The sequence below is a fragment of the Colossoma macropomum genome, unplaced genomic scaffold (genome assembly GCF_904425465.1).
Source record: "Colossoma macropomum unplaced genomic scaffold, Colossoma_macropomum, whole genome shotgun sequence".
Lineage (NCBI taxonomy): Eukaryota > Metazoa > Chordata > Actinopteri > Characiformes > Serrasalmidae > Colossoma > Colossoma macropomum.
The window spans coordinates 7,688,017-7,703,685 of NW_023494798.1; the positions used below are offsets into that span (position 1 = coordinate 7,688,017).

The following is a 15,669-nucleotide window of genomic DNA, read 5'->3' on the forward strand; positions in this document are numbered from 1 at the left end:
ACAAATACCAAGCTAACGGTGGTGTACATTGACTTTCCCACATTGGGTAAATCACTGATGGCAGCTCTAGTTTAGACTCTGACATTTGAAGCCTGTAATGTGCTTTATTGTGTATGTTTTAGTGTTTCAGTAAATCCTTCAGTAAATACTTCAACTTGAAGCCTCACTCTTAACACTGGAGGAGGCTTTAGTACAGTACGCTTCACTTTACTTAGAGCGGACAAATCTGACTTATGAGCTCTTATAATTTGTTATGAACAGTACTTATAATGTATTATGTTAACAATTCGTAATGCATAATAAGCATGGCTATAACATGTAATGCATTTTTATAAATATTTATAGCCATGTTTATAATGCCTTATGAATGCTTTATAACGTTATGAATGTGTTTATAGATGCTTACAAAGGTGACATTCATAGAAAGTGTTACGGAAAAAGTTAAATGCATGTAAATAAGTCATATATTCACTGTATTTCAACACTGCTGGTAATTTCACAAAAATACAATTTAATTCACAAAACAAATTATGAACTTATTTTACAGACATTCACATTTATTTGAATGGGTATTACTTTCATTACTATGGTAAAGTAATGTATCTCAGAATAACTAGTGGAACTAGAGAAACTGATTTCAGTGAAAGGCAGTTTTCTAAGAAATTAACTGACTGTAATTTTACAGATTTTTACCATCATTAAAAAAAAACTTTAGAAAACATAATTTTACTGTTAATTAATGGGTTTTGTCTGGCACTTCTGCTGCCAAACTGTTTACCTTTTCCCAATAACTTTACCACTAATGAGAAAGATGTGAAAATGGTGGACGGCTGTTGTCTACTCAGATCGATTATTAACACAAGAAATACAACACATATTGGCACATTGGGCAGAACAAGATATTCAAATGTAACAATTTGTGTGTACAAATAAAGATCAGAACTGTCCAGGCAAAGATCTTCCCAGTGGTTCTTTATGGATGTGAAACCTGGACAATAACAATAGACACAGGAAACATACTGTTGCCTTGAACATTGGTGATGGAAAAGACTTTTGACAGTTGCAAAGAAAACAATTGGATCCTCAACCAAATCAAGCCTCACCTTTTATCCTTCATCTTATTTGAACATACATTGTGAGAACTAATTCATTGGAAAAGACCATTATACTTGGAAGAGCTGAAGGTAAAAAGAAAGAGGATGACCAGCAACAAGATGGATGGATACAGTCAGAGGAATCATGAGCCATCCATTCAGAAGCTTGAAGACCCAAACAGAAGACAGGACATTTTGGAGAAACACTATCCATATGGTCAGCAGGAGTAAGAAACAACATGATGGCACTTATGCTTAGCAACAATTAGCATGTGAAATATGCTGTTATGACAGCAAACATTATAGCATCTGTTATGACCAATACTTCTAATGGTAAGATGATACTATTACATATGACATCTGCCATGATATGTTTATGGCATGGTTATGTCAATGTTATCAGGGTTTAAGTGTTATTAAAAAAGAAATATTGTGATATATGTTTTATTTCTGTTCTATTAGCAGCTTAAATGGAAGCTTAAACATTATTTCCATGACTCCAAAGTCAAATTAATTTTCATTAATCAATTATACAGCCTTTCTAAATGTTAGCAAGAAACCAAGATGTGATCATCTGTTGATAATATTGATCATTTTCAAGCTGTAGGATGCTGGACTGTCCAGCGATAATAACAAGAAGACTATATTTGAGACCTACGCTTCGTTAATTACATCCTGCTGCTTTAAGCGAACCAACGTACCAAAACCCAGCATCACCTCCTCCACAATATCTGCTTAATGTCTTCATTAATCTCTGTCCTTTTCCAATAAAAACAACAATCCATTTGTTTATTCCAAGGCTGGTGGGCTGAAACCAGAGTTTGCCGTTCTAGGGAGAAAATGGATCTCATGTGGATGGGGCAAGCGCGAGACTTCAGAATGAAGCAGTAAACAATGCCAGACTGCCGCGGCCGTTAAGTGGCTCGACGGGAAATTACATAGAGCTTAGTGTAGCTAATGCATTTACGTGATAAATTAAACTTGCTGCCGACATGTCCCTGAAACAAATTCATTAAACAAACGAGAAGAAATTAATTTAGGAGGAGATTAATGTGATTTACAAAGCAAGAATGACTAATCATATACAAAAGTATTAGCATGATAAACTTAGCATAATTCGGCCAACAAATGATGTTATTTCCCAGCATCCGGGATTATTCTGGATGCCTCCAAATCCCCAAAATAAACAAATCAACAGTCTACAATGACAGGAAGCAATCTAACATGCAGAGGAAAGTGCTAATGTGCAGCAATGCTAATGCTAGCAGTCATGAGTGGAAGAAGAGAAGATGAACCTGGCGAACCTTGGGTCCCACCTTGTTCCTTGAGGCGAATTATTTCAGTGTCGGAGCCGAAGCTGTTCCAGGCCGTGCAGTTGTAGATGGTCTGGAAGTCAGCAGGGACAATGTTGCTCATGGTCAGTGTGGACAGGACGCCATCTTCTGTGCTGACCGTCTCGACTGTGTAGCGGCCGGACGTTCCGGACTCGAGGACTGTCTCCTTCCATGACCAGGCCTGAAAAATGGTAAGTAAAGTGAATGCAATTCTTGGGCTATTTTCAAATAAAAGTGGTCAGGATGAAAAAAAATACAATGATACATTGAACTGCATCAATTTTGGAATATTTATAAGAATGCTCTCTTGATATTAGGACAAGGTGTTATCATTGTGTGTCTTGTTTTGCAGGAAGAAAAACATCATTCTTTACAATTTTCCTATGTTTTTGTCATTTCAAAACAAACATGAAAAAGAGGGATGGTGAGATCAGCCGCAGGCCGGGACAGGCGGCAGCAGTAATATGGTCACTGTACCGGACTGTAGTGGTGAAGAGGGAGCTGAGCCATAAGGCAAAGCTCTCTGTTTACTGGTCGGTCTACATCCTGACCCTCACCTATGGTCATGAGCTGTGGGTAATGACCAAAAGAATGAGATCACGAACACAAATGGCGGAAATGAGCTTTCTTCGCAGGGTGGTAGGCTACACTTTACTTGACAGGGTGAGGAGCTCGGTCATCCAGGAGGAGCTCGGAGTAGAGCTGCTTCTCCACATTGAAAAGAGCCAGTTGAGGTGGTTCAGGCATCTGATCAGGATGCCCCCTGGCCACCCCCTGGTGGGGGTTTACCAGGCATGGCCTACTGGGACTAGACCCCAAGGTTGTCCTAGGACCTACTGGAAGGATTATATCTCTAAATTGGCCTAGGGAGTGGCTAGGGGAGCTAGAGAAAGATGCAGGGTACAGGGTTATCTGGGCTTCTCCAAACTGCTAATGCAATCCTAGCTGGATAAAGCGGTTATGTACTTCGCTATGTAATTAAGTAATAATAACTAGTAATAACTGGACTTACTACAATTCAGTATGTCCACATGTTGGCTCACGTTTCAATTCCTCATACTCTCATAGTATTTACAAATAATTTATAACAGTTTGTGAATGATGAGTCTTAGGTTTAATAAATAAATGAATAAATAATAAACCCTATAAGCGTGTTATTGTGTACGCATAAGGGCTTTATTGCACACAAAATGAAATTAGCATCTCAATGGAGTAGTATGTGTTAAGAATATTTGTGATTACAGATGCAGTTCTCAACACACACATACACACACACACACACACACACACACACACACACACACACACACACACACACACACACACTTACACACACAGACTAAGTAATGAATCAAAAATTGGCCTTGAGAGGAGACTGTTTATCTAGCAGTCATAAATCTTAATCGGATGTGCGCTAACAGAGCATAAGCGAGCATTAGATGAGAATTTAAGAGCGTTAGCCTGCCTCGCCTAATACCCACTCGCTCCAACGCAGGAAACAAATGATTTAGGATGCATTTTCATTTATTACGAGGATCGTAAGTCATGCGTGCGTTGTACATTATTGGACTAGGTCTGCCGAAGCTAATGAAGTCGCCACAGTCGTGAGACAATAGAATCCGCCCACCCGCTGCTGTTTTCCTCTCACAGAGCTCATCACAGAGTGAAACAGAGATGAAGACGGGAAGGGTGAAATGATGGGGGGATAGATAGATAAAGTGGCAAAGAAAGAGAGGAAGTGAGAGAGATAGGGTGAGGTACAGGGAGAGATGGAGAGAGGGGGAAAGAGAGAGCGTAAAGAGAAAGAAAGACAGAGATAGAGATAAAGTGAAAGAAAGACAGAAAGTGAGGTAGAAAGAGAGAGGTACGAAAAAGAGAAAGAGAGAGAGAGAGAGAGAGAGAGAGAGAGAGAGAGAGAGGATAACAATAACTTCAGACTTCTATGGGTTAAATATTGAACACTTCAGATTTACAGTATAAATCTTCTTTGGGAGACACTTCAGTGAAAGAGAAAGACAACAAGAGAGACTGAAGTGAGCAAGAGAGAAAGTGGGGGTTGTAAACAGAGAGAGACGAGTGAACTCACAATGCGGTCAGGAGGCGGGGTGCTGCGGATGAAACATTTGATCTGGCCCTTCTCTCCATGAGGGGCCTGGTGCGTCTGGGTGCTGGAGATGGTCGGAGGGCCTGCAGACACACAGAGCAGACTCATCACACACTGCACACTCCTGCAGTGCACAGCCACACATGCAGAGCTTTTTTAGACTCCAGTGCAGTCAGTGGTTTCTCAACACTAAGCCTGGAGCTCCCCCAGTACCACACTGTTTTGGATGTCATGGTGCAGCAAAATCACACCTGAAGCTCATCAAGCCTGGACTGAGATGAATCATCATGTTTTCTGCAGGGACGTGGCAGAACTGTGTGGTGCTACTAGTACTCAGAAGGAGTAGAAACATGAGGAATATCAATTTCAGTTTGACTTGAGTTTTCTCAGCATAAGATGCCACAGTCATCAACAATAGCAAGAGCTAAGTAATTTAATATTACTTATTTTTCACTTTTAAGTGTCAAGTTCTTCCAAAAGTTCATTCAATCCATACCACACTGGTGTTTGTAAGTAGATGAAGAGATATTTTATTATAATTTGAATGTACTGTTGTATATGTAATTTAGCTTTGCAGAAAGAAAAACAGCCATTTTGCCTTTTTTGTCTCTCTGAAATTTAAATAAATGGAAAAATGTCAGACACGCAGACTTGTTACATGTAAATCCAATGTAAATATCATTCCCTGTGTAATAAACTATATCATTACTATGTAATTAACTATGTAAATGTTTAATTACACTTGAACAGTGTATAAAAATGGCAGTAGTGATTCCTCACCCAGTGTTCACAATAGCACATGATTACTAGTCATTTTCTAAGTGATTTGTACAGGTCATTTAATAAGGTAGCCATTGGCAGATGACAAGCAAATGCATTATGATGCAGTGAAGCAATATTCTAAAAGAATGCGGTCAGCAGATTCCCTAGACTGTACATGCAGGTTGCCTGAGGTCCCCAGTTTCTAGTGTTAGGGACAGTTTGATTGAAAGACATTTGTCAATAACAACTTGATTTTTACGAATTTAACGCACTGAAACCTTCACATCAAGTCCAACACGCTTTTGTTATTTAACACTGAGAACACTGGAAGAAGACAAAGAGGAAAAAGAGGCCGAGTCATTGAGTTGAAACAGCAGCTGTCATTTTCTTTTAGCTAATATGACTCAAAGACACTTTAACAGCCATTTTTGCAAAATCAGAATCAGAATCAAGCTTTATTGACCAGGTACGCTTAATAGCACATACCTGGTATAAGTGAATTATTAGTTTGAATATTATGAGTACTCAAACAGAGATTTCAGTATTCAAACGCTGGCAACTCGAATGGTTAACTATGTACTTGAGTATTTATGCACATCCATAGCAGGTGTATAGAAACATGCATGCATCACAACATAATCACTCACAAGGTTAGAGTGATATAGGAGTGCACAATGCTAGACTTAACCTCACAATGTATATAATGAAGAAAAAATACCAATTTAAGGTTCAAATCTTTTAGCCGATGTTTTGGTTTTGGTGTCTCCAAGTCGGGTGATCAATTTTTAGACAAAGCAGTCAATATGACATACGGTACCGGGTTTGATTAGGTTGTATAGAAGACCTTTCCCATGGGCTGTGTTTGTGTGTGTGTGAGTCTGAGAAGAAAGACTGCATGAGCCTGGTCTTCATTTCCAATCTTGAAAAGAACTGATTCACAGCAGACTTGATATCTCTCAGGGAGATAAGGGTCGTGCCGTTGACCGGCAGAGGCGTCCCTGCTTCTATGAGCTGCAATCAGGAGGGAGCTCGTGTGGTTTAACAGGAAAAAAAGCCATTTTTGAGAAATAACAGCCTTGGCCATGTCTCCCCACGTTCAATTTTAACAGCAGAGCGCTGAACTTTGAACTGTGCCTGATGCATGGCTTACCCAATGAACGGAAACAGTGCTAAATAAGCTAGCTAGCAGGGGAAATGGATGCTAAACGTACTAAACGTTCTTGGCACTGATTAGGAGGAATTTCCTGTTTAATGGGCTACCGACTCCACCTCCTCCCACCAATCCACCCGTAAATAATCAAGCAGGGAACACACAAGCTTAGCTGCCATTCCTCCAATCACGCATCTGCCAATCACAGTCTATGGTGTCTCTCTGCTGATTTGTAATTGCAGTTTATTAACTCTCTCTTATTAGAATAAATTAGCATTTAGATGCAGGGAAGGCAGATGGAGAGTTGAGTGAATGAAAATGCCAGCTGCTAGCAGGCGGATGCTATTCGCCATACCGATAAGGCCCTAGCGCCACTGTTTTAGCCTTTGCTGCCAATGTATGCAGACTATATGCATGCTGCGCTAACACCTGCTAGCATAATACAGATGCTAAGATGGAAGCCTGCTGGAGGATTTGGGATGTGTGTAGACCATACAGTACTGTGAAAAAGTCAGTTTATTTCATTTCCAGTCAAAATGGCCATGAAGCAAAAAGTATACCAGCAAATTACACAACATACAGTGTAATATCAAATATCCCAGTATTTGAGATAACTGTAATATTTCAGTAATATTTCCCTCAGTGCACTCTAATGCCACTTCTCCATCCTTCCAGTCTTCAAACCAACCAGTTACAGCTGTGTTCCCCCAACAGATGTTTCCCAAAGGAGTCACTGACATTGTTTTCCTTCAAAGAGAAATAACATTTACATAATCAACTTCCCAGACTCACCTTAGCTGCCTTGCACATTTCAGTTCTTTTAAAACTGGATTTGAAAGATACATGAAAAATGAAACTCCTAACAACCAACAAGACCTGGCAGACCACCAAATCCACCACTATTAAATAAAGAGACCTTAAAGTTTTCACCTTTTGACACTAAGCCACTCATCCTTGTGGGTCACAGGGGGAGCTGGAGCCTATCCCAGTGGTCACTGGGCGGAAGGCAGGATACACCCTGGACAGTCCATTGCAGGGAAGACAGACAGGCATATACACTTACACACACACTCACACCTAGGGGCAATTTAGCAAGTGCAATTGGCCTGACAGCAAGTCTCTGGACTGTTGGAGGAGGGAGAACACACAAACTTCAAACAGAAAGGACCCTAGTTGCCCGTCCAGGAATCGAACCCAGGCTGTGAGGCGGCAGCGCTACCCGCCACACCACCATGCCACCGTGCCGCCCCTCACAAATGAGAAAATCCAGCTCCACTCTTACTTCAGATCTCAAAGTTATTTGTGTGTAGCTATTCAGAAACTGTTACTGAGAAATGAAAAATTAAACCAAAAAAATAAATTAATTCATAAATTTAAAAAAAGGCAAGTTTGCACTAGAACACTAGAACTGGACATTAAGAGATGGACTGAGTTTTCATGGACTGAAGAGTTGAAATTTCTGGGATTATTTGGATTGTGAGAAACAGAAAATGCACCAACATCTAAAACCGTCTGAACCGTCTACTGCAACACACTTCTTGATGGTCTTACTATGTGAACAATCAGGCCTTTGCAACTGATCCAGCATGGCTTGTCATCAATCTTCCTAAGCTCACTCATGTATCCCCACTGCTGTGTTCCCTTCACTGGTTACCTGTAACTGTCCACATCAGATTTAAAGCCCTGATGCTTGCATACAAAGCCACAAATGGACCAGCCCCTCCATATCTGATTGCATATCTACAGCTCAAGTACATCTGCCTTGAGTACCTCACTGTCTTCAAATGTTGACCGAAAACCCAACTCTTTGTGAAGTATTTAAATGAACACTAATCTAGCATTAATTTTAGTCATTTTTACTGCACTTATTCGACGTTTTAATTCTGCATTTTGTGCCCATCTTTCTAGGTATCAGCACTGGTGCTTCTTTCTGGTAATGTCTTCGCTCAAGGGCAGTTTGGCTAGTTGGTTTGCATACTGTTTCACTATATGTGTACTGTATATGTGCATACTATAAGACTGTATGCATATTGTGCATACACTAATGCCTGCTAGCATAATATAGATGCTAAGATATGGTCCTGTGTGTGTGTCCGTATGGCAAATACATTCAGATCATTCCCCACCAGTGAAGGAGAGGCCACTGTTCGTGGCTCATGAGAATCAGCCCGGTGGATCAGGCTGCAAATGAGGAATATAATTAGGTGGCTTTATCGTGTGGCCACAGAGCATTGAGGGTTCTGGGCTCTGGTGATGGGGCGAGAGAAAGAGAGGTGCAGGAGGAATGCTTTACACAGTGGAAGGCTGCAGTACAAATCTGGGAAGCAGCAGGAGCTGAAGGAGAGCCTGTTAGCCATCTCCAGTGTATGCTTCATTTTTAAGTTTTAAATGTCTGATTGGGTTTTACTGGTCATGTCCTAATATGCCTTAAATTCTTATGACATTTTGGTAAAAGTGTGGGTTACATTTGCATTTTATTCTGACACTCCAACCAAAATGAAAAATCTTTGCTTTTTCTATTGCAAACGTGCTACTCTAATTCTACAGTAGTCTCTAGAGTTAGATTTTGTGGTGTAAAGATTTGGAAAAACCCTTTCTGATTATGAATTTTGAAGGTGGGAGGAACTTTTGAAAAACAAGCATTAAGCAGTACATTTCAGGGGTCAGGCTTTTTTGAAATGCACACAAGCAAGTTCACCTCTGAATGGCTCAAAGGAAAAAAACTAAGGTTTCGGAGAGGCAGAGTCAAAGTCCCGACTTGAATTTCATTGAGACCTTAAATGTGCAGTTCATGCTCGAAAACCCTTCAGTGTAGCCAAATTAAAACAATTCTACAACGAAGCGAGGATGAAAATTCCTCCACAGTCATGTAAAAGACTCATCACAAGCGATCGCAAAGATCGGATTGCAGTTGTTACTGCCAAGGGTGGCACAACCAGTTACTCGGTTTAGGAGGCAATTACTATTTTTTACGTGTGATAGAGACTTTGAATAAATCTCCATCTACAAGAAATGGAATGAACATTTAAAAGCTGCATTTTACACGGGAGCAAGGTGCCACAAGTTCAGGGAACTCCAATTCCCAGAAGCCCTCGGGCTGATTAGGCCCAACCTGGCACATCTGTGGACTCCTTTACTGAAGGCCATGGCAAACAGCAGCCCTTTGTCGCACCTTTGTAGAGGGGTGACCGGTATGGTACTTAACCCAGGTGGGTATTTAAATGAAAAGGAAAAGAAAAGAAAAGAGGGCTGGAAAAACAAAAGAGAGAAATTGCCCCAAAACTACTTAAAAACCAAAAAAGAAGGCTTAATCAAGAAATGGCTCCAAGCCATACAAAAGTGTTTGTTCCACAAAGAACAAACAGGTGAAACAAAGTTGATCTTCCTCTCATAATTACAGAGGAAGTGTCTTTCTTTCAGATTATCTTTTATTTCACTTTTCTATCTCAGCCTTGGTTTGAGCATGCTGCTTTCAGCGTCCCCTTTGTTTGCCCTTTCCCGCCGTTTTTATTCGCATTCATGAAGGTGATTTTCTCATTTTTGCTGGAGGCATAGCGTAACTCCTCAGACTGTCAATCAGTACATCCGCGGTCCGGGTCTGGCTCTGAGCCACCTCAACCCCAACATGCACAATCACTCAATTCACACTCCCTTACCTCAATAAATTCATTTAAGATCCTTTCTCACAGGTTTTCCTCTCTGCACTTGGGTCCACCTCCCTGCCCTCCCATAACAATAACAACTAAATCAATGAGAGAGATGACTTGCTAATAGCTAATGCTAGCAATGAAGCTGGCTGGCTATCTAGGTACCACCAACTTACTTTGGTGTCTATTTTGTTTCATGTCTGAGTTACACTACTACTAGTTTGGTTGTAATCGTAGGATTATTAACCAGTGGCTACACTAGCATTCAACACTGGTTTACTACTAATGGTCATAAGATGTATTTGTAGTTGTAGTAATGCATGCTGGGTATTGTAGTGTGAGAACATACAACATGGCATGATACAACATTCAACTCTAGTTTTATCCCTCAAGTTCTTTCTGAAAACTAAATCATCCAAACAGAGTTAACTTACCATTCTGTCTTTTTTTGTTTTCCCATTCACTTTGTTTTTCCTTTTTTTTTTTTTCTTAAACTTAAGACTCAACCAATCAATAAAGAGTTACAGTGGCTAACTGCCCAGAGCAATCAAACAACAATCACCCATTATAACAAAGCTGAAAAGTATCAACTGAAGTAAATTATAAAACGTCCCACTGTCCCTTATTGTTCTTGAGAAAGGGAGTGATACAAAACCGCATCACAACCAGACGCATTCAGATGAAAGTTTTTGATTGGGCTGTCTATAAGAGACCCCTGCTTTGGGCTTTGGAGTGTTTGTGTGAGAGTGTGTATGTGTCTTTGCTAATGCACCAGAGAGTTGCTTTCCTCCTCAGCCTTGTCCTTATCCTTATCCCCTCATTTACCAAATCATGAATCCATGGTGATGTCTCTCCTGGGTGCTGATTGCAGGTTAGAGGAAGAAATTGACTGCTAATGTTCACTGTGTGTGAACGTCTGGAGGATAGACCGTTGAAGAGCAAATGTGGTAAACAAAAGTGGGCCCCCGCTGGGACCCTGCAGCCCAGGCTTGTCTCATAACCCTGTATCCAGCATATTTCCAACTTATAACTCAGAACACACTTAGGCCTGGGTGACAGGCCAACGTAATCGGATATCGTCAATGATTAATAAGTAACCCAATGATGAAGCTTCAATGGTGATGATCACTGTGTTGGGAAAGAGAACTTGATTTAAGGTTATTTTACAAATAATATGTACATATAATGTTTTATTCCATTTTACTGTTAAAGCAATTAATTAGGGGCATTAATAAGCAGTTATGCTATGGTCAGTTTTCCACTGTCACTGGTGGAGATTTCCTTGCCATCTGAGAAATTCTTCAGGCCTGTAGTTGATTTCCAAAGCACATTTCTGATTCCCCCCACCCTGACCCCATAACAACTGGAAACAAATGCTTTTTCTGAGCATGTGTGGCAGTCTGATATTTCTCCAGCAGAGGGTGATATTAGCCCACAAATAGCCATGAACCTACACCAGCAGGAGCACACATTTGTAGTAGCAACTTTCAAACCAAAGGGTAGTTTTTCAAAATGTAGACTACTAACTATTATATTATTTGATTGTGATTTCTTTAAATCAGCTAGTGTTTAAAAAAATAAACTAAAACATAAACTAAAAATGAATAGAAATAGAATAGGTCTGCTTCAGTGTCTGCAGAATTGGCTTCCATGATAAAGTCTGGTTTTCTGTTCTATTTAAAAAGTTGAGGGGAAATGGTGAAACAGTTGTTCGTGGTAAGTGATCATATGTTCAGGATGCAGTTGGACTGCTGGAGTATTCCTTAAAAAGCTTAAAACGCTGAAATTACATACTAGAATAGCCACAGAAGTCATTTGGTTGTTTGAATTGTACATGCTTATTTAAGGTACAGCAAGAAGTAATACTTTCTTATGTTGGAATGTAAAAATACATATCAGTCATGTTTACTGAATGATGGTGATTTGTTGCCTAGTCAATTATGCTATGCTATGGTTTACTCTTAATTTTAAGGTCCAGTCACAGGTCTAAGGTCCAATCACAGACAATACAGGCTTAAACTGAAATTGCATCTACCCCTAAAAAATCATTGGGTTTCAAATGAATTACTTTCACATGTGAACACAAAGAACAGCTAATCAAAAATCATGAACGTAAATATCTTGTTTTTGTCAAGACATTGTACTTCCCATATATTTGCAACCAACCAAAACTTTAGAACCTATTCACTGGGTGTTCAACCATGGCTCGTATTGTCTGACCTGCTCCCTCTATTGATATTGTTTTATTCTGTTCTGGATTATACTTTGTAAACTATTTGCTTCCAGATATTCCAGATAAAACGACTAATGTATATGGTCATAATGACCACTATGGCTTTTTGAGGTGCAAATATTCAGATGAGGCGAGTCTACCGAATTAGAGCTGCCAAAATATTGTCCAACTCATGGAAATATGGTGTTATATATGGTTAAAATGACCAATGTAGCCTTTTAAGGTAAAATACTTGAAAATAACTTTTGAATCAGTGCTGCCAAAATAGCAACTGACTCACTTGAATAAGGTTCAATAAAGAGCCCGCCCAGATGAAATGTCTGTTGCAGATGGTCAAACTGACCACATTGGCCTTTCAAGTCGAGGCCACTGAATCAGTATTACCAAAATAGCGACTGACTTGTGTGGTAAAAAAGAGCCTAGCTTGATGAAACTTCTAAAGTACACGGTCAAAATGACCACAATTGCCTTACAATGAAATACTTAATGTTTTTGTGCTTTGTGATATTGATCTCCGAACAATGTCAGACTAAAATGCTAAAACATTTTCACATCTCAAAAATTCTAACTGGTCAAAATGACCATCTTGGCCTTGCACTCATCCCTTCCTGAAAGCAGACAGCAGGACACTACACACTAATGACACAGAGTTTTGACAAACATATGGCTCACTTTTTCCATTTAAGTACAAACATAGTCCACCTTTTTAAGATAAAACATCTGCGATGCTGAACATAAACATGTTTCATTTCCGCCCAAATGGGTAAATGTACTTTCCATTCACACAGATACGGCACATGCTTGAATGCCTGCATGCACAAATTTGCGACGTAATAATGACTCCGGTAATGACTTTTACCACGTACGCACACACAGATGCTGACAAACATGATCCCACCGCGCCCCCGCCCTCCTACCTAGAAAAAGCGAGCATGAAAAAAGCCACTGATACCCCTTCAAGCAGAAAGGCAAACAAAAACGAATGTGCATACTGAGCCGATCCAGCGTTACCTCGTGCGGAGACTGAGAATAAACACTCGCAAACAAGCGCTCCCCATGTGAGGGACTACGCAACAACAGACAGTAATATGTATCCATTAACACATTCTCCGCTAACTGCCTCCCCTGCTAGCTATTTGACTATAATTAAATTACATCGGGCTCGGGGGAACGCTCGGATTCTCTCGACTGAGTCCCAGGCCGCCGCGGGAGCTCAGGGTACGGGTGACATGCAACTAGGAGAGCGGCGATATTGACAAATTCAAAACACGCGTTTTAATTGTTTGTATACATAAAAAAGCAGGTTTGGATGGTTTGGAAGAACACAGCCTCTTGAGCTTTCTCACATCTTTTCTCATGCTCTGATCTTCTTTCTCTGATCGGGAACCATAACAATGTTTCACAACTTAGTCTATGAGACTCACTTTTTCTCTGTCCAAGCTTCCAATCCATTTGAACCAAGTTAAAGAAGCTCCGCCTACAGACGTATATTGTACACAGAGGGCCACAATTATCAGACTTTTTTTTATCAAACTTATTGCTAGCTTGTCACAATCTAGCAAGTTATCAGACTTTATTACTTTGGTCATCAATTTTGTTCATCATTGCTTCCTAGAAACCTAGAAAGTTATCAGACTTTTTGACTTCTGTTTTTCAAGCTAAATGCTACCTAGTCACCATGCTGGCTAGTTTTTGGACTGAATGACAGTTGTTTATTAGGCTAAAAGCTAGATAGTCACCACTTTCGTTTGTTATTGGACTTTACTTAATTCTTTATCGAGCCGAATTCTGGCTTGTCACCATGAGAGCTAGTAATTAGACTGTATAGCTTTTATTTATCAAGCTAAATCTAGTTAGTCACCTTGCTAGCTAGTTATTTAGACTCCATGGTTGTTCATCAAGCTAAATGCTAGCTAGTCACCATGTTAGCAGGGATTTTATGACTTGTTTTTTAAGTTAAATTTAGCTGGTCACAATCTAGCAAGTTATCAGACTTTATGACTTTTGTTTACTAAACTAAATGCTAGTTAGTCACCATGGTAGCCAGTTATTGTCACACTTACTGGCCGTTCCTTCATTCAGAGATCAGCTTCTCTGGAATATTGAGAGCTGACTCCTCCTACACTCACGCACCTGCCTACAATCTGCTCATCAGCCACTCTTTATAACCAGGACTTTCACTCTGCCTCTTTGCGAGGTATTGCCACTCTCAGTGACTTTATTGAGCTGTTATCCTGTATTTTGCTATTTTGCCTGTCTGTATTCTGATTTTTGCTCTGTGGATTTTTGTTTATTAAAGATTCTCTGCATTTGCATCTCACTATCCTGTCTGAGTGTTACAGTTATCAGGCTTTATTACTTTTGTCATCAATTCTATTTTTCATTGCTTGCTGGTCACCATGCTCGAAAGTTATCAGACTTTTTGTCTTTTGTTTATCTAGCTAAATGCTAGCTAGTCACCATGCTGGCTAGTTATTTGGGTTCTATGACAGTTGTTTAATAGGCTAAATGCTAGCCAGTCACCACTTCCGCTTGTTATTGGACTTCATGACTTTTCTTTATTAAGCCAAATTCTGGTTTGTCACCATGATAGCTCGCTATCTGATTTTCTGACTTTTCTTTATCAAGCCAAATACTAGACAGCAACTATGCTAGCTAATAATTAGACAGTACAACTTTTATTAATTAGTTAGTCACCATGTTAGCTAGTTATTTGGACTCTATGGGGGTTGTAGAGTCCAAATAACTAGGGGTTGTCTATCAAGCTAAATACTAGCTTATTTGATTTATGACTTTATCAAGCCAAATTCTGGCCAGTCACCATAATAGCTAGTTATCTGATTTTGACTTTTCTTTATCAAGCCAAATACTAGCCAGTAACCACACTAGTTGGTAATCTCACTGTATAACTTTTGTTTATCATATAAATGTTAGCTGGTCACCAAATCTGACTTTACGACTTTTGTGAATAAAGGTGGGCCATCATACAGAAACCTATAGCATTAAATAAATATAGTTACTGTTATCTGAATCTGAATGTGGCAAAATCTCCATCCAGCTCCATCTGGGTAGGATAGAGTAGTCCAAGGTAGTAAATATTCTCACGTATATTTATGCTTGTTTTTCTTATGAAAACACTTGGTTTGCCTTCAAATATTTTGAAAATCTATCTGTCAACAAACTTATGATTGGAAGTGTACAGAATAATGATCATGCCACATGTTTCTCAAATTAAAGCTCCAAAAGAGCCACGTCAAATCCTGGGCTAAAAGATTTGCATTCAAAACGAGTGATGGGTTCTGACACATCTCACTGGATGTCCTTCTTGGCGAGTCGGAGAAAGAG

General features: G+C 39.8%; 1 protein-coding gene across 1 annotated transcript in view; it reads right to left on the bottom strand.

Moving 5' to 3' along the window:
* Nucleotides 1-15,669, bottom strand: part of kirrel3b (kirre like nephrin family adhesion molecule 3b) — a 282,884-nt gene that overhangs the window by 11,894 nt on the left and 255,321 nt on the right. The window contains exons 10-11 of the mRNA XM_036585496.1: nucleotides 4,515-4,615; nucleotides 2,399-2,609 (exon numbers count right to left, since the gene is read on the bottom strand). Of these exons, the coding sequence (XP_036441389.1) occupies nucleotides 2,399-2,609; nucleotides 4,515-4,615 (312 nt within the window). The remainder of the gene's footprint in view (nucleotides 1-2,398; nucleotides 2,610-4,514; nucleotides 4,616-15,669) is intronic.